The sequence below is a fragment of the Diabrotica virgifera genome, chromosome 3 (assembly GCF_917563875.1).
Source record: "Diabrotica virgifera virgifera chromosome 3, PGI_DIABVI_V3a".
In the NCBI taxonomy this organism is placed as follows: domain Eukaryota; kingdom Metazoa; phylum Arthropoda; class Insecta; order Coleoptera; family Chrysomelidae; genus Diabrotica; species Diabrotica virgifera.
Window position 1 is genome coordinate 194,914,305 of NC_065445.1, and position 21,169 is coordinate 194,935,473.

Consider the following 21,169-nt stretch of genomic DNA (forward strand, 5'->3'; position numbering starts at 1 on the left):
GTTTTTCAAACTTTTATACTTTTAATGATTTTTGATATATTTTACGATTTTATTTTTAAATTTGTCATTAAAACTTTTTTTATTGTATATTTAGGTATATATATTGTGCAATAAAAAAGAAAGCTTATTTTCTTTACTTTAAAATGGTGGGTGGTAAAAAATTCTAGGACTGTCTTTAAACAAGATATGCTTTTTCAAACTGTGACATATACACATGCAATAGGTCCCACTAAGTTGGACCCATATGGAAAACATTTTTATTATTAACTTTATGGAAAACATTTTTTCTTTATAAAATGCCCTGCATAGTCTAAAACCTAAGGTGCAATCATCAGATATAAAATTTTATAAATAGTGTACGAGGTATGTTAAAAAATATGAATTTCAGTAAAGTACCTTTATATTTCACAATATCGAAAAGTGTTATTAAAAAAATTTATTTTTGTGTAATTAAAAATTATGTTATAATATGCAATTAAATTCGTCTAATTGAAAAAAATTTAAAAATTTAAAATTGTTCTCAAATTACGGATACCCTGGGATACCCTACTGATATCTTGTTTAAAAATAGTCCTAGAATTTTTTGCAATACACGATTTTAAAGTAAAGAAAATAAGCTTTTTTATTCCATAATGTATATACTTAAATTTACAAGAAAAAAAGTAATAATGAGAATTAAAAACTAATCCTAAAAAATATTAAAAATCATTAAAAGTATAAAATTTTGAAAAAGCATAACTTTCTTAAAAATAGTCGTATAACCCTATACAATAGACCTTTTAAAGGTAATTAAATTTTTTCTACTAAGTGTACCATTGCATATACCTAGAAATGCGTAGAAAAAAGTTATATGTAGAACAATGTTTGCGAAATAATGGGGAAATTGGCACAAAAATGCTGTGAGCGGCGAACTTTGAAAAATTATATTTCAGAAACTATAAATCCTAGAGACTTCTACTAAACGTCATATCAAAGAGGAAAGATGAAAATTATTTTTCGCTGGAGGAATATCTAAACCTATATCCCTTTCGAAAAAAGTTATGGGACAAAAAACAAAATTGCTTTCTTTCGTGTGTTTTTCTTGCTATTCCTTTGAAAATATTTTTATAAAAAAAAATATTTTTGACTTTAAAATGTGATATTTCGATAGTAAATTTAACCTGGAACAATTTTACTGTAGACGTGTTTGTACCAAAAGTTCATATAACTCACCCTAATTCACCATGTGCCTAGGGACTAATTCACCCCTTTCTCAAAAACGCACTTATCTAAATGGTAGCACTGCACGGTTTTTTCAAGTTTAGATGTCCTTTGACCATATGAGACAATAAAATCCTGTTAACGTTGTAGTTCCTTTTAGCTCTCTTATTTTGAACATAATCAATAGCCTATTATACGAAAAAAATATAACATAATATACTGTGACGAATTTCTAACTGAGGCCGGCCCTGCCCCTAGTAGTCAACAAACACCAGCGACACGTCATCGACGAGTATTGTCTCCGCTAATCCAGAAGTTTCCCCGATGATAGGCGTGGACCCGCCTCAGGCCTTCCTGACTGTTCTCGAAGCAGAGCCGTATCTATATAAGCGGATGATTTTTAAGCAGCAGTCAGTCAGTTAATATATTCGACGCGATATATTGTTTTATTGTTTGATCGGGTTGCTGAAATGTATGTATTTGTAAAGTAGATAAGTCGTATTTGTAAATAAATTAAATGTTAGAAAGTGTAAAATAAATTAGATATTGTTGTTAAATAAGTGTTAATTGTAAGTGTTATAAATAAACAATTTCAAGTAAGTCTTTATTTATTTAATAATAATTAAAAGTCAATTCGCGTAATATTTCCTAAAAAAACGTAACAAAATGGTGCAGAAGTGAGGATACTTGAAATACATAAATTTAACGTAAATTTTCGGTTTAAATAGAGTGTGGAACTTTTAAAAATAAATAAAATATAAATCGTAATAAATAAAGTGTGTGACAATGTCTTCACAACATAAGAAAATCACTGAATTGATCGTTAAGGAGCTCCGCAACCAGTTAGAAGAGAGAGACATGGACACTACTGGGAAAAAGGCTGATCTAGTCGAACGTCTAAAGAACGCTCTTCAAGAAGAGGGTCAAGATCCAGAAACCTATTTGTTTGAAGACAAGCATGCTGCTGTGATCTCGTCGATTTCGAAAGTTTCCTCCGATGTTTCTAAAGTTTCAACAGACATTACATCGTTAGAGAACAAAGTTTCCGGAGACATTACATCATTAGAAAAAAAAGTTTCTGGTGACATTTCGAAAGTTTCGGGTGATATTTCATCCCTTGAAAGCAAGATGACTAACGAGATCTCTGCTAGCATCTCTAAAGTTACCTCCGATTTTGATGACAAAATATCATCCCTAAAATCTACTTTTGAAGAAAAGATCAAGGAAATAGAAAAGAAAATGGAGGAAACGGAAAAAGTAGACAAAGGGATGGAACCCATCTTAACAGATATTAAAGATGATGAAACCAAATACAAATTGGAGCCACGGTCGATAGCTGAAGGGAGTGTGGGTCATGCTCGTGTTAAGGTGCCAAATTTCGACGGAAAGTCTTCCTGGAACAGTTATGTGAAACAGTTCGAAGCAGGTGCAAGAGCGAACGGATGGTCTGAAAAAGACAAAGCTGTAAACCTGGTTGTTGCTCTTCGAGGAGAGGCTTTAGATGTACTTGAGACCATAGCAGTAGAGGAAACTAATGATTATGAACAACTTATGAAGAGACTAAACATGCGCTATGGGCAGGAACATTTGGAGTATGTCTATCAGGCGCGGCTTAAAAATCGACGCCAAAAGAAAGATGAAGCTCTTCAAGAATACGAGGTCGATATTGCCAGGTTAGTACGGTATGCATATCCGACAGCTCCCGAAGACATGATGGAAAAGTTGGCTGTTCAAACATTCATTGATGGCCTTCGTGATCATGAAATGCAAAGAGCACTGCGGTTAGCTCGTCACAAGACGCTGGTCGATGTCTTGTCTGCCGCCCTCGAATACGAATCAGCTACCCAGGCCTCTGGCGGGTACAGTAAAGTTAGGACCGTGAAAGAGGAAGAGGATGAAGACAAACTTGACCAGCTGGTAAATATGGTGAAAGGCTTTACATCGAAGAAAACGAAGACCATGAATTGCTGCAATTGTGGTGAAAAGGGGTACGCACGGAGTTTAAGGAAGAACGCAAATCAAGAAACTCACCAGCAGGAAATAAGAGAGCGCACAGACCTTAGGGGGGCAGCCTCTACTCAGAACTACTCTAAAGACCATCTCATACTAATAGCTTCTTTGAAATGTCGTGAAGATAGTGTATATGTAGATGGAGAAATAAATGGTAAAAAGTATACATTGTTGGTGGATACCGGAGCGACCAGGACCATTATACGACCGTCAGTTATAAACAGCCGTAAGAAACTCTTACCAACGAGGTTGCGACTGCGGACTGCCACAGGTGAAAATGCCAACACCCACGGAGAAATCCAGATACAATTAGGGATTGGAGCAGAAAAGTTCGTCCATACTGTCATAGTTGCAGACATCGAAGAAGATGTTATATTAGGAATGGACGTAATGAATTTGCATGGATTTCAATTGGATTTTAAGAACAGGGTAATCAAAGTTGGCAACGAGGAGGTATTTCTTCATCCACATGATGACAGCACTATGCTAGCAGCTATTAGAGAAGATACAGTTGTGCCTGCGAGGAGTGAAACGATCATCGTAGCGCGGCTACAGGGAATTGTAGAAGAAGGAACACCTGTTATGATGGAGCCATGGAACCACGACGAGGAGGTTGGCCGAGGAATCATAATTGGAAAGGAATTGGTTACTTCTGCTAAAGAAATTCCCGTGAGATTGATTAATATCAATGACTACCCGGTGACCATCAAGAAGGAGACAAAAGTAGGAACTTGTGTACCCGTGACGTCCATAATCCGTCAGACGACAACATCAGATAATTCCAACGACAAGTTCGACCAAATGGTTGCAGTTGCAGGCCAATCTCTAAATCAAATGGAAAAAAAGAAATTAAGGGAATTTCTTAGGCAATATCGTGACATATTCGTACCGAAAGGAGGAAAGACAGGAAGAACGACAGTTGTCAAACATAAAATTGACACTGGTACCGCTAGGCCAATTCGTCAATCAGCTCGACGATTACCACAGGCGAAGAGAGAGGAAGCTGAAAGGATTGTTCAAGAAATGAAGAAAGACGGGGTGATAGAAACTTCTACGAGCCCATGGGTCTCTCCGGTGGTCCTGGTCAAGAAGAAAGATGGAACTACGAGGTTCTGTGTGGACTACCGTTTGTTGAACAATGTTACCAAGAAAGATAGTTATCCTCTGCCTCGGATCGACGACACGTTGGACACATTGGCTGGAAGTAAATTGTTTTCTACGTTGGACTTGAAGTCTGGATATTGGCAGGTAGAAATGGATCCAGTGGACAAAGAGAAGACGGCCTTTACGACAGGATCTGGATTATGGGAATTCAACGTTATGCCGTTTGGACTCTGTAACGCTCCTGCGACATTTGAGAGGCTTATGGAAAATGTGTTGAGAGGGTTATCTTGGAAAACGTGCCTGGTGTATTTAGACGACATAATCGTTTTGGGAGAAACGTTTGAAGACCACCTGAAGAATTTAGAAGACGTCTTTAATCGACTTAAAGCTGCCCAGTTAATGTTAAATCCCAAGAAATGCCAGTTATTTCAAAGTAAAGTCAATTATTTAGGTCATATAGTCAGCAAAGAAGGAGTGGCCGTGGATAAAGGAAAAATCGATTCCATTAAGGAATGGCCTGAACCAACTGATAAACATCAAGTGAGAAGTTTTCTGGGACTATGTACATACTACCGGAGATTCATTAAGAAGTTTGCAGATATTGCTAAGCCATTAACGCGACTTACAGAGGAAGCAAGGGATTATTGCTGGGATGGAGACTGCCAAACGGCCTTTGAAACTTTGAAAAGGCATTTAATTACAGCGCCAATATTAGGGTATCCACTGCCAGAAGGAGAGTTCATCTTAGATACGGATGCAAGCAATGTGGGAATTGGAGGAGTGCTGTCGCAGATCCAAGGAGGACAGGAACGAGTCCTTGGATATTTTAGTAAAGTGCTTTTAAAACCTGAACGAAATTATTGCGTCACGAGAAGAGAACTTCTAGCAGTAGTAAAATCAGTGGAACACTTCTATCAATACCTCTACGGAAGGAAGTTTCTAATCCGAACCGACCATGCCGCCCTTAAATGGTTAATGCAGTTTAAGAATCCAGAGGGTCAGATAGCCAGATGGATTGAACGACTTCAGGAATACGATTTCAAGATCGAGCATCGGGCCGGAGTTAGCCATAGGAACGCTGATTCTCTATCTAGAAGACCGTGTCCAGCAGAATGTTCCCATTGCAACAAAACAGAGTCAAAGGAAGCAGCAGTACTAAGAACAACAGTGGTCAACGACGAGTGGACGCCTACCAAGATCAAGGAAGAACAAGAAAAAGATCCAGTTTTACAGAAGATTCGAAAATGGAAAGAAGAAAATCGTCGACCATCTTGGCAAGAAATATCAAGCCTAGGCTCAGTAGTTAAGACGTATTGGGCCCAGTGGGACTCATTTATCTTGGAAGACAGCTTGCTTAAACGAGTAATAGAAAATGATGATAATTCAGTGAGAAGAACACAGTTGGTGATTCCAAAGAGCAGAGTAGCCGAAGTACTTAGTCAGTTACACGACAGTCCATCAGGAGGGCATTTTGGTGTAAAGAAGACCCTTCAGAGAATTCGGGAACGATTTTATTGGATGAATAGTTCCGACGATGTGAAGGACTGGTGTAAGAAATGTACTACCTGTGCTACAAGTAACGGACCCTACCGGAAAAGAAAGGCTCCTATGAGACAGTACAATGTTGGAAGTCCGTTTGAAAGAATAGCTTTGGATATTGCCGGGCCATTTCCAGAAAGTGACAATGGATGCAAATACATGTTGGTGGTAATGGATTACTTCACGAAGTGGGTGGAGATCTACGCAATTCCAGACCAGAAGGCCGCCACTATTGCAGATGTGTTAATCAAAGACTGCATCAGCCGATTTGGAGTACCTCTGGAGATCCATAGTGACCAAGGAAGGAACTTTGAGAGCGATCTATTTCAAGGAATCTGTGATAAACTAGGCATGAAGAAGACAAGAACCACGGCCTATCACCCGCAATCGGATGGAATGGTGGAGCGTATGAATAGGACAGTCGGCAAGTATTTGACAAAGATGGTGGCCAATCATCAACGAGACTGGGACCAGTACCTTCCGTTCTTCGCAATGGCCTATAGATCTGCTGTTAATGAATCAACTGGCCAAACACCAGCAAAAGTCCTATTTGGACGTGAGATGCGTCTACCCTGTGATCTAGAGTTTGGATGTCGACCTGGAGAAGATGTTGCTGGTGAGGATTACGTGAATGAATTACGAAGAAGAATGGACGATATACATGAGTTGGTCCGTTCTAATCTTCAGATCGCTAGCGACCGAATGAAGAAACGATACGATACCCAAGCTGAGAAGGGATGTTTCAAGGAGAACGACAAAGTCTGGCTTTATAATCCAAAGAAGCGAACAGGTTGCTCTCCCAAGTTGCAGCAGTTCTGGGAAGGTCCGTACCTCATTGTCAAGAAAATCAATGACGTTATCTACCGAATAAGCAAGATTCCTAGGGGAAAGCCGATGATAGTCCACCATAACCGGTTGGCGCCGTACGAGGGAGACCACGACGTAGATGAAGAAGCGGAAGTCAACCAAGTTCGAGAAATACCTGACCTTACCTTTGAAGAGTTCATGGGTGCCTACGGAGGTACCGGTAAAGCAAGACATGGTGTTACCACTGAAGAAAAGCGAGATCTTCTCGCACTTCCCGATGACTATTCGCTGGCCCATACCATCCCAGCCAGTATCAAAGACGCACGAGGGTTGGCATCCGCCTTCCGAAGGAAGTTTGGTCGAGTTGCAGAACTTCAATGCCAACTGCCAGCTCCTGGCAAAGCATTGAAACTCCAAGATGCATCACGTTACCTATTCTATCTGGTAACAAAAGACACTGTCCGTGACCAACCTACCTACCAAGATGTATGGGATGCATTAATTCAATTGAGAGAGCACGTGTTGGAGTCCGACGTGCAAAAGTTAGCCATACCAAAGTTAGAATGCAGCCAATTAGACTGGAGAGTTATCCGAAATATGGTAGAAGAAATTTTCCAAGACACCGAGGTCCAGGTGTTAGTCTGTTGCAATCCGCATAGTTACTGGTGCGGAAAGAAGACCGTCCCCTGTCACTTTTATACAACTGGGAGTTGTAAAAGAGGGTCCAGTTGCCGATACCAGCATCCAGTTCCAGTCCTGACAAGGTTCCAGGAGGAACCATCTTTTAAGGAGGGGGCAATGTGACGAATTTCTAACTGAGGCCGGCCCTGCCCCTAGTAGTCAACAAACAACAGCGACACGTCATCGACGAGTATTGTCTCCGCTAATCCAGAAGTTTCCCCGATGATAGGCGTGGACCCGCCTCAGGCCTTCCTGACTGTTCTCGAAGCAGAGCCGTATCTATATAAGCGGATGATTTTTAAGCAGCAGTCAGTCAGTTAATATATTCGACGCGATATATTGTTTTATTGTTTGATCGGGTTGCTGAAATGTATGTATTTGTAAAGTAGATAAGTCGTATTTGTAAATAAATTAAATGTTAGAAAGTGTAAAATAAATTAGATATTGTTGTTAAATAAGTGTTAATTGTAAGTGTTATAAATAAACAATTTCAAGTAAGTCTTTATTTATTTAATAATAATTAAAAGTCAATTCGCGTAATATTTCCTAAAAAAACGTAACAATACGAATAAAAATATATTATATTAATATACAGTGTGTTTAAATTTCATTTAAACATGCGAAATAATTTAAAATATTTCGTTAAGTTCCATTTTCTTATAACGCCAATTTGTCATTTTAATATTATACTTGTAGGTAGATTTTAAGATTAGCTATAAGTGACAATGTGTAAGAAAATGAAAACAATTTCACCGTGCTCTGGACTGTCACAAAAAACTTCAGGCAGAAAAGTCAGTCGATTGTTTTCCTTTTTTAAGAAGCAATACCTTGTTCCTCCAAGTTTTACGCAATACTTTGCGTTCAATATAGTTGTTTCGCACTGACTGTAAGAAGCAATACCTTGTTCTCACATTTTGTACTCCATATAACACAATACTTTGTGCTACCAGCAGACAACCTCAGCCTATACCCTTTGTGATCCGAAGACGAATATTTTTTTGCGTTTATTCTTATAAGTTTGTGTCACGGACTATTTACAACATAATATCTGTTAGTTTGTTTAAGTTATTGTTACATTTATTTCTAAAGTTCAGCTAGAATAGGGTTTTCAGGTTTTTTCATTTAACTAAGTATATATTTTTTTCTTCAAACGTCAAATAATGATGACATTACTTACAGTAGGAAAAATGAAAGAATACCCATGAACGAACATATAAAACACGCTGTATTTTCCTGTCACCGTGTCACACAAAAAATTGGCCAGCGCAATTACATGTAATAATTATTGTTACATGTACTTGCACTGGAGAATTTTCTTTGTGACACGGTGACAGGAAAATACAGCATGTTTTATATGTTCGTTCATGGGTATTCTTTCATTTTTCTGAGTGTATCTAACTTGATCCTGTCAAAGTTTGATGTCTCCGCCGGCAGCAGTTTTTTTTCCCATTTCTTTACGGCGGAGGGAAAAATGTTGTCATGGCAACAATATGAAACATGTCACAAAGCAACAATACAAATGTCATTAACAACAATTAAACATCATTTTTATTTATAGTAATATTAAAAGTACAATTAGTTAATGAGGCATTTTCAAAATTGAAACCGTGCAAAAATGTTCCCGACTCTTGATACGCATTGGTAATTGTTGATGATACTGATGGTCGAGCACAACTTTCAGCAATCATTCCCGATGTTGGCGAATCATGAGGGTTTAAAATTTTTTGAGCATTATCGTTCTTATTTCTTATTGAATCCTCTATATATCCTTCGGCAACCGTGCTTGATTTCCAGCCCCCATGTCGTTTGAGGCATTCTAGATTTCCGCCTCCATCAATTAAAAGTGTTGCTGAAGTTCGTCGTAAAGAGTGACCCGTGTATGCGCTTGCATCGTTTAAATTTAAATAAGTAGCTACTTTTTGGGCTACTGCGCTGATCGAATGTATTCCCATGACGCTTCGGCAACACTTTCCATTTTGGTACTTGATAAAAAATCGGTTTTCTGTGAAATTTTCAGGCCGCAGTGATGCATACTTTTTATACAGTTTAATGTAGTTTTGACCAATTATCGTAAAAGATCTAATTTGTCGTGTTTTACTGTCTGGGATTTTGATAATTATTACATTTTCTTTATCCTCAATGTCCACAGTCTTCATTTTTACCATTTCGTCGCATCGACAGGCGCCGGTAACCCCAATTAACAAAACAATCTGAAATATTTTTATAATTTAGTAGAGTATACTACATGCTTTGCAATATAATTTTTTTACCTTTAATCATAAGTACAACTTATCTGGCGCTTCACACAAAAATTTATCAAACTCGTCTTTAGTGAAAACTTTAGACTTCTTTGCAGTATATCCTTCGCTTGTCTTTTTCAGAAAGGCACGTAACTTTAAAAATTTGCTTATATTCACATTTTTTCTAATAACTAACTCGGATTTTATCATAGAGTATCGTGACCACATTGTAGAAGATTTCCATTTATTTTCATTTTCCATTATATTAAAATATGCCAGTAACTTGCCGTACTTCTCTTCGGTAACTTGCCGTACTTCTCTTGTATTGCACCACTCTTGGAAGTGCTTGTACGCTAACCGATACTTTATTCCGGACTTGGAGGGCCCCAAACGTGCTACTGCATCATTAGCCGCGGACTCAATTTCGTTTAGGTTATCCATTTTCGCACTAAATTTGCGCTTGCGGTTGCAACAACAATAAGCTGTCTTTAATAATTGCAAACAACTGTCAAACAACTGTAACCAGGGAGACGCAAATCCCACCGACGACTTAATTATTTTAATTTCTAACATCTAGACGACTTTGATAGTTGTCACAGTTAATTTCGAGTAAAAATAGCGTATGAATTGTACTATTTATGGTTGAAAATTGCTACGTTTGAAGAAAAAATAGTATACTTTATTCGGCAAAGAAGCGACTTTTCTTGACTTGCCCTCTATTACGCGCCTCACTTCGTTCGGCGCGTAATATCGGGCGCGTCAAGAAAAGTCATGCTTCTCCGCCTCATAAAGTAATATACTATTTTGTACTCTTGTTTACTATTATTTTGTTTTTCTCATTTACAATATACAAATGTCCTAGTTAAACGTTCTTTTTAATTTATCTTTGGCTGTAGTGAAATTATATGTCAGCTCATTTTTCTCGTTAGTACCTTTGCCATCTACAGTATTTCTTTTGAGGCACAATATTGATATTTCGATATTAAAGCAAGAGTTCTTCTAGTTACGATCCTGCACCCCTGCACCTGTGCTTGTACATCTCTAATCCAAGATCTTTTTAAGATTTTTGGACGCTTGGTTAACTCAATTGTTAACACAGTGTGTCGCATTTAAGATAACCTCTATATTTCGGCTATTAAAATAAATACACATTTGAAATTTTGCAGTCATACAGGTTCATAGTTCACATTATTTATTAAGATAGTCAACTGAAATTTAAATTTTAAACGCGGCCTGCTGTGAATCCACAAATAGGGTGAATTTTCGATATTCTGGTTAATATGTATCCTAAAAAGTTTTATTTAAGTATGCACCTTTAATGCATATATATAATATTTAAAGGGTTTTTACCCTAATATTTCTTTGGTGGCTCAGCTGGCATTCAACCTGTAAGTATAACCAACTTGCTTTAACCTTAGTCAAAATTTAAATATCAACTTTGCATTCATTAAAACGGTCATACTTACTTTTAGGTTTTAACACTGATGATCATTTTTTAATATAAAAATCGAACACGTTATGTGATTTAGCCCTTATATTAAAGGGATTTTTAATAAAAAAATTTATACCTTTTACAAAGGATTTTTTCCAATTTTTGTGATTGAAGGTATACAGCCAACTACAGGAAAAATGTTTCTTTTCCTTGTGGATTTTAATATTCTAATGTTTTGGCAATGGGCAATGCTCTGACGCCAGAAATCTATACTGACGTAATCGTGTTTTTGTAGTCAATAGGGTATAGTTATAATATGGATTTCAGATATAATAAAAAGTGTGACAACAGTGTAAAAAAGGTACTTACAGTATCATATCGAAGTGAAAAACGGGAATCATGTAAAATTAAAGAACTTCCAGTAGAAATTGGTAAACTGTAAGACGTTTGACTTTTATCTACTTTCATCCATATCACAGAATAATCTTGAGTGTATTGTACTGAACACAGGAGCTCCACTGTCCCTCCTATATCCTTAATCTGTGTCTGCGTTATATACGATATCGTTGGAGATCTTTGAGCATAATCTGGAACAAAAAAGAATAATATGATTAATTGTATTACAATAAACCATTGCTTTAAATAAAAAAAACAATAAAACAAAAGAATGAACAATGAAAAGAAGAAACCGAAAAAAATCGGAAAATAACGTAAACAAAAGGGGAGACAAAAAACTACCCAAAATACACCTTCTAATGTATGAAACAATTAAGAAACATTTAACAAACGATATAAAACATCGCTGATATAAAACTAGAAGACTTAAATCACTTCTTCACGTGCCATACCAGCATTATCCGACGTTGGCCATCACCATTATGAAGGATTCTCGATCTTCTGCAACATTGAATAATTGTTCTGCACTTAAGAATGTTTTTATTTCATGCTTGATACTTTTAGTGCCCATACTTCTGCACCATATAAAAGTAGGTACAGACCAAACATAGCACTTAACCATTCTTTGGCTTAGTTCTAACCTGAGATGATTATTCTAACGAAATGTCTTCATTTTCAAAAAAGTAGTTTTAGTCATTGCTATTTTTTAGCATTGACTTATAATAATATGTATTATAATGCAATATATTATACTGCATTAAAAAGTTTTAGCTAAATTACATTAGTAACAAATCTTCAAAACATGAAGGGCGAAAACAGAATAGTACATTTCTAATGAAAATGAAGGCAAATTTTCAAACAAATCTCTGAGCCCGTATATGTGTACTTATGGGACTACAGGAATAGCAACAGTTAATAAAAATTATCTACAGAATATTAACTAACTGAATGAGAGAACAATGCAAACAATGATGGTCGAAACCGAAATAATAAATGCATGGAGAGCTATTTTCCTAAATTTAGCAAAATCATAAAAGGTCAAGTGCAGTAAATATAGTAATTTTTCAATTAATTCATGTTCTTGAACTCAATCTGTTGTTTAAATTACACTTAACGGCCTGAAAAGTACAACCAATTTTGCCTAAACCAAAGATCAGGGTTCTGTTATCACCGTAATCTATCATAAAATAAACAAAATAATAATAATAATAATTGTTTTGTTATTTTTTTTCCATAGCCGTCTTTCAGAATTAGAAATAAATTTATTAGTCAATTCAATGGAAACGTAAGCTGATACATGAAAAGTACAAATCAATTTCTCTCGAACTCTATATACATTTCATTCAGATAAAAACATTTTTTTTTAATAAAAGAAGTCGAAAGGGTGCCTCCCATTAAAAAAAGCAAAATGCCCTGACTCCAAGAATTAATTTTTTTACATTGTAATTAAAAAATAAGACTCAACGTAATTGTAGCTCACCACCCCTCCCCAACCTCCAAAAACTCCATTTTTTCATTTTTTTTTTCATTATTTTTGTGGGTTACAATCAATTTAGAAATTTCAAAAAATCCATACGCCCTATTTGATGCTATAATAAAACCAGGTAATATGACCCGTATGCGCGCCAATGGTGAATGTAAAATGTTTAATTGTATGTCACAAAATGCGCAATTTTTTTTTGGCTTGAAAAATGGCTTTGGGAGAGCCAATTAGCCAGACTTGTTTGTGATTGATTGCAGATTCATAGTCATAAATTGCTTATTTCATAACGTAAGTACTACAATATTATTTTTTTGATACAACATATTTATTATATTATATTTTTTTTTATTATATATTTTAATTTGTGGTAATCACTTTTTTACTTCTATTTTTTTTTTATTTTTTACTCGTTTTTTTTATTTTTCTTTTCTTTTTTGTTTCTATTTTTTTTATTTATTTATTTTTATTATTATTTTATTATATGTTATTTTTTATATATTATTTTTTTTTCTTTTTAATTTTTTCAAACCAAATTAACAAATTATTCCTAGTTTACAATTTGTATTTACATAATTTAACATGTTTATAAAGGAGATGAAGAATTTCCATATCATTTGTAAATATTAAAGTATTAAGATTTATTGGGAAACAACATTTTAAATTTTTTAATTCCTTATAAAGGTCGTTTATGTTATTTATCTGTAGGGGAGGGTGGTCTATAGTGGGACACTTTTGAACATTTCAGTCTTTCGGTTGCATCTCTTATTTTTCTAAAGGTTTGAACGTATAAAATCACTGCTTTGAATATCCTCGATTATGTGTCAATTGGAATTTTAGATAAAGTTAATAGAAAGGACTGCATAATCATTGTCCCAGTATGAACCATTTGTCCCAGTATGGACCAATATTGGTTCATAGTGGGACTCCTATTGGGACACATATGGTCCATACTGGGACCATATAGTTGAAGCAGGAGATAAGTAGGTGTTCATGGGGAATCAATATTAAAAATATTAAGAAATTTATTTATATAAAAATTAAGATTACAGAAAGCATTTAAAACATTTTATATGTAGAAAAATCAAACTGGAACTGTAGCTGATTTGCTGAACGTTCCGTTGAACCTATTGCGCTAGGTTTTGGTAAAATCCTAACAATACTATCTTGTTCTATTGTGTCTATATCTTCTTTCTCGGGATAAGTAAATGTATTACCCAATGTTTTACGAAGGAAAGAAATCACATCCAGCATAATGACGAACAGTTTTTTTGGTAGGGTATTTCACAATAACAAAATCGCCAATATGAATATCTGGCTCTAAATCATTGTCTTCATCATCACAAAGTGCGTTGAATTCCATGCCGTCGTCTGTTTCGGACTCTTCAGAGCTTGATTGGCGTTTGTACCTTTTGTTAGGTAATAAATCTACACTACATATGTTCTTATTTTTTTTAGTTTCTATTTTTTGTAATGCTCCAAACACTTGTTTTGTGACTTTCTGTTTCTTGTTTTCTTTTAACTGTTTCTTTTCTTGTCTTTGTCTATACTCTTCTTATATTTTATCTTTTATAGGAGTGTCTGTAAGTACTAGTGATTGCCCCTTCTTTCTTTTGGTGGTATTTTTTCTAGGAGGTGCTTTTGGATGAGGCCTAATGACTTCAGGTGTTATTAATATTGATGCTCGAGAATGAGAAGGTCCAGCTACTGGAGATAAATCAGAAGGTTCAAAATAGGCAGTATTAATTTCATTTGAATCAACTGATATCTTTTCTATGGGAACAATATGAACCTCAGTGGATGACTGGGGTGGAGTATTTGCTTCGTTTGTTGTAGTATTTTGAGGTTCTGGATTTGGTAAAGCTGCAACTTCAGACGGCCGATCTGTGACATAAGACATCATGAAATCTTGGTCTGTAAAAATGTTGGAATTCAGCGGACAAATTCCAGTTTTCTGGAAACCTTTTAAGATATTGGTTGGGGTAAAGGCTAAAGGAAATGCTTTACCAACAATTTCACTTATGTTATAAATTGTTAAAGGTGTACCCGGGTGATTAATCATCCATTCATCAGATGCTCTATTGTAGTATGACTTGAAGGACCCATGGCAGGAAACATCCAAAGGCTGCAGCCGATGACTGCAGTGTGGTGGTATGGTCAATAATACTATGCCATTATCTTTTGCTTTCTTTAAAACATCAACTGCTTAATGGCTTTCATGATTGTCCAATATAATTAATATCTTTTTAGCAGGAGAGCAGTTAGTATGTTTGATAATATGATCCAAACATTCTGAAAACGTGTTCGCAGTCATCAAACCTGAAGGAAATGCGGAACCACCAGAACCAGGAGGAGCGTGTTGTAACATTTTTGGGATAAATTTTTTTCTTGGGAAAACCATAAATGGTGGAATAAAAGTACCATTTGCAGATATTACAGAACACATTGTTACTAAAATACCTCGTTCTCCCGAAGTGATTTTTCCGACTTATTTGCAACCACTTTGCGCTAATATCTTTGGAGGCTTGTGAACAGTCGTAACTCCGATCTCGTCTAAATTATAGATGTCACTTGCACAAAATTTATACTTTTGAAGCACACTCGTTAGATTTTAAAAAAACTCACTAACATTGTGTTTGTTAAAGCTTGTCGCACGAGACAAACTGGTAGCTTCAACGTAACTGTGCGTAACTTCAACCGCGAATTACGATGTCGGAAATTTTTCATCCATTCAGTCCCAGCAGCACCATTTAAATTCCAAGAGTCTGGTATAACAATTGAATTTGTGATGGCAAAAGAATAAGCCAAAATTCTAGTCTCTCTTTCAGTTAAACCGTAGCACATATAAGAGGCATCAAGTAAATATTGTGCCAACATAGCTTCTTGTGCTTCAGTAAATACGGATTTATACCCATGTTTTTGTGTAAAATCATACTTCTCTGTTTCATCACCTGAGAGAGCCTTATATTTTGAAACATGACGCTGCAAAGCCGATTTTGATATAGAGTTTATTGCTGCTGCTTCTCTTAAGGTTTTCTGACCGCTGATTACTTGTAGGACAGCTTTCTTTATCTGGTTTGCTCTTTCCAAGTGAAGTATCGCACTATCTTCATAATGATCTTGTAGCTTTCCCCTCGCCCACTTAGGCATTGTAAAAAATCTGTAACAAAATTAAACAAGATATAAAAATTATCATCTTTAATTGTTTTTTATTCAATTTGACAACATTGATATGTTTTAAATATACAAAAGTTAAAAATATTTAATTAGAAACCTACTTTTAAATAAAAATCATCAGAAAAACGCTTAAAACATACACTATTTACATGCGTCCCAGTATAGACCACTTTTTTAGATGTCCCAATATGCACCACATAGATATTTCCCAGTATGAACCATTCCACGAAAAATAAATTCTAACTGATTACTTAAAATTGGCAACACGAAAACAAATATTTACTAGCCGATCTACTCTCTCATATCATAACCTCAAAACATACTAAGTATGTTTTTAAAATATTTACTAATAAAAAAGTTATAAACGAAATTATTTGACTCTAAATGTAGAAATGACATAATATATTTACTTACCTTTTTATTGAAAATATTAAATATTTCTCTTATTATCGACCGGAAACCGCAAATTAATCACAAAACACAACGTGTCTGAACATATGACTCAACACAAGTGATTTGAGGTGTTCGACGCAATTTACAAGGTTGCCAGGTCATTTGTCCCACTATGAACCATGTCCCAGCATAGACCACTCTCCCCTAAATGACATTCTAATATGACATGTGTTAGATCTCCGATTTTGCCACAAGTACAATTGGGAGTATCTGCCAAGCCGATTCTATGCATGTAAGATGGACTAAGAGCATGATTTGTTCTCAGCCGATTAATGGTCTTTATAAAATGTCTATTATATTCTGTGTAAAACCATCTTCTTGAGGATATCCTAGGGTCACAATGAGCAAAATTTGAGCCAGTATTACATTCTCTGTAATGCAATTGCCAATTATTTTTAAGTTTTTGTCTGCTAAAAGTATCAATATCTGAAGCTGGAATTAAATTTTTGTTTATTTTTTCTCCGTTTATATAAGCTGATTTAGCAAATTTGTCAACTATTTCATTGCCATTTATTCCCGAATGACCCTTTGTATTGAATTTCCCTAATTGTATAGTTTCAAACAGAGTTTTAAGAATATTCAATTCAATGTGGTTTATGTGTTTGACTGTTTGAATGTTACTAAATCTGTCCACCACGCTTTTACTGTCAGTAAATATAACATAATTGTTAGTTGGATTCAGTAGTACATACTGTACATACATACTATGACTTCCACCAAATTTCATTTGCATATTTTAACCGGTTTTAGAGCAGTAAATAACTCGTCAGTTTGTAAGAAAAATTTCAACACCTATCTCGGAAACGAAACATTTGCAGATATACGTTTATAAAGCAAACTGTCATTATTTTTCATACAGAATTAGGTACCCCTTAAAGTTTGCCATACTTGTTTAAAAACGCTCTGTAATGACGAAAAACATGGCTAGTTGTTAAAGTACCTAACTTTTTATGGTCCAACATAAGCGAATGAATCAAACAAAGAGAATGTTGAGAAAACTAAAATTGGGAGTTTGGAGTGGAGACTATAGTTGGGTTTTAATTTCAGTTTATTATGAATGCTAGAATATTCCACAGGGTGATGCGAACTTTGAGAAAAAAAGCAAAGTTTGATTGGTATACCCGGTATACAATGAAAATTTACCTGTTTAGCAACAATATTAGATATTACAGCGATATTGCTAAAGAATAAGGCTATAACGTATTAAAAAATCACTTAAATCGGATAACAGGTTTAGGAAATTCGAGACATCAAAAATGAGCCATTTTTAAGATGGGCGGTTAATTTTGCCGGTGAGTGTATTATGGTGTAAATAAATAATTATTATCGATTGGCGTAAGATTATATGTTATTTAGATTTGTTTACTCTTAATATTGGCTATGAACATGTGTGCTTGGTTGTATAGTAGTAATTTCCAGCCACGTCTAGTCCGTCAAAATGCAACTAACTTCGCGAAAAAATAATTACTAAAAATTACTAGATAGTTGTGTCTAACTATAACTCTGGTTCTTACAATTGGATCAAAGTTTACCAAACTCCATTTTATTCGTTTTTTCAAAAGGAAATCATTTTCATTTTGGTAAAATTAAATATATCTAATAGTTTAGGAGATAAATACAATCATTTACAAATTAAACTGTTAATCACAAATTATCTGACAGGTTTTTATTAATTATTCAGTACAAACCTGTAATAATTGCAATCATAGAGAATTTATAAGGGTGGTAAGAAAACATTAAAATCCTGATGTTGTGACGTCATACGTCGAACTATTGGCCTGAACTACCTTTACGTAGCATAAACCTTGGCTTTTAATAATAATTGTTAGCCGCTGTCAAAATAAAATCTGTAAAATCAAAACCGAGAGATTAGCTTCAAAGGCGATTTTCGGTAGTTATTCGCGAAAGTATTACTTAAACTATTGTTCTTTTTGTTCTAAATATAGGCATATAGGTGAAAAGGTTCTATACAGTGTTTGTGATATGTGGCAATCAATAAAAGAAAGAGTTTACATGAATCAACAGGTTAATGCAACCTTTCAGATTTTATGAGAAATACCGGTTTCGGTGGATTTGTTTTCTATACAAAAACAATTTAACATAATGTGTTAAGTGATGTTTTATCTAAATAGGCCTAGTTATTATAAAAATGAAATACTTTTTGGTACTTAGTGTTATTCAATGGAGAAATAAATTTTGCAGATTCAACAGGTGAGTGAAATCGTTTTTGTTTCTATTCCTATAGTTTGCTTTTGTTGTTTGTTGAAAACAACTTATTTGAAGGAAGAAAACGACCAGGGTTTTCCTTTTTTTATAAATCTACATGGGAGCGTTATGTAACTATGATTATAGGTCACGTGGTATACTCTGACGTCACGGGGGACGATCTTATTTGTATGCTTTATGTGTGATTTACAAAAACAAGATATAATTTAAAATTTTACTTTTAATTTTGTGCTAATGTATCAATACACAATAACAGAAATTTACTATAAATACCTACTCTATATGGTAGAAAATGTCTGATAAAGGTAATACATAAATATAGTTTAATATATATATATATATATATATATATATATATATATATATATATATATATATATATAGTCTTTTAAGTCCCTTTTACTTTTCAGTGTCGGGACTAATGTCTATTCACGTGTGCACAAACTTTGACCATTGTTTTCTATCCTGCGCCAGTCTGCTTGCTTCTGCTACGGTTTTCCCTTTCTTTTGGATAATCTTCGCAATGGTTGTATCCCAGTTTTCTGATGGTCTTCCTCTGTTTCTTTTTTTCTGAATTCTTGCTTCCCATACTTTCCTTACTGGTATGTTTCTTCTCATTCTTTTCATGTGGCCCCACCAACTCAGCTGTTTTTCTTCGATGTATTCTAGGAGTGGTTTAGTTTTGAGCTCCGCTCGTATATCTATATTTCTTAGTCTGTCTCTTTTTGATACTCCTTTTACTCGTCTTAGGTATTTCATTTCCAGTGCCTGGATCTTACTCTTCATACTTCTTGTTAATACCCAAGACTCGCACCCGTATGTAAGTACTGGTCTGTATATCGTGTTGAAGACAGTTATTTTGGTTTTTCTGGATATTTCTTTTTTGTTTAAAAATTTGTTGTTAATTGCGTGGAATATTTTAGACGTTTTGTTAATCCTTTCTTCTATATCTTTGTGTTGTTTTCCACTGTTACTCCCAGGTATTGAACGTAGTTTACCTGTTCTATTGTTTCTCCATTGATTTGTATGTTTAATACGGGTTGTTCTTGTGCTACTACCATAATCTTTGTTTTGCGTGTGTTTATTTTCATCCCATGCCTATTTAATACCTCATTCCATGTTTGTAGATTATTTCTTAGATCTTCCTCTTTATCTGCCATGACAATTACATCATCAGCAAATGCACATTCTGATATTCCTATTCTTTCTAGGTTTCGGTAACCTACATGTAGCTTTTTTAATTGTGGTATACATTCTTTGATTATTTCGTCCATGAAGATGTTAAAGAGTGTAGGGCTCATGACTCCTCCTTGTCTTAAGCCTTCAGATGTTTTAAATTGTTGCGATTTCATATTTTTATGCATTATGTAATTCGTGTTTCTTTTATATAGACTTTTGATGACTTCTATTAGTTTTCTATCAACTCCTCTTCTAATTAGACTGTTCCATATTGTTTCTCTTTTCGCTCTGTCGAATGCTTTTTCTAGGTCGATGAAGGCCATGTACGCTTTGGTTTTAGTCAGTAATGTTTTTTCTGTTATTTGTTTCACTGTGAATATGTGATCTTGCACCCCTCGTCCTTTCCGGAAACCACTCTGGGCTTCTTCTAGTGTCGTTTCTATTATATTCTTTAGCTTTTGTTCTAATACTGTTTCATATACTTTCAGTGCCGTACATAATAGTGTAATTCCTCTATAATTGTTACATTCTTTGATATCTCCTTTCTTATGTATGGGCAGTATTACTCCCATCTCCCAGTCCGACGGTATTTCTTCTTTCTTCCATGCCTCATTGCATATTTCTCTGAGCAATTTCCTACCTTCCAGTCCCATATACTTCAGCATTTCTGGTGTTATTCTATCATGTCCAGGAGATTTCCCATTTTTAAGTTTCTTTATTGCTGTTTCTATTTCTTCGTTTGTTATTTCATCTGTGTTTTCTTCCTGTTCTGTTCTTTCTTCATTTTCTTCGTTGTTCTCTTCTCTGTTTACTTCATTACTAGTTAGTAGTTCTTGAAAGTGTTGCTTCCATCGTTCCATTATTTCTTGATCGTCTGTTATTATTGTTCCATCTGTGTTTTTTATTCTTGTATCTCTTGTTGTATCAACAGGTTAATGCAACCCTTCAGATTTTATGAGAAATACCGGTTTCGGTGGATTTGTTTTCTATACAAAAACAATTTAACATAATGTGTTAAGTCATGTTTTATCTAAATAGGCCTAGTTATTATAGAAATGAAATACTTTTTGGTACTTAGTGTTATTCAATGGAGAAATAAATTTTGCAGATTCAACAGGTGAGTGAAATCGTTTTTGTTTCTATTCCTATAGTTTGCTTTTGTTGTTTGTTGAAAACAACTTATTTGAAGGAAGAAAACGACCAGGGTTTTCCTTTTTTTATAAATCTACATGGGAGCGTTATGTA

The 21,169-nt window shown here is 34.9% G+C and overlaps 1 protein-coding gene across 1 annotated transcript in view; it reads right to left on the bottom strand.

Annotated features, from left to right (window-relative positions):
- The window catches only part of LOC114324345 (lachesin), a 200,074-nt gene that overhangs the window by 78,707 nt on the left and 100,198 nt on the right, over positions 1-21,169 (bottom strand). Inside the window, exon 2 of the mRNA XM_050647110.1 lies at positions 11,383-11,600. Coding sequence (XP_050503067.1) covers positions 11,383-11,600 — 218 coding nt within the window. The remainder of the gene's footprint in view (positions 1-11,382; positions 11,601-21,169) is intronic.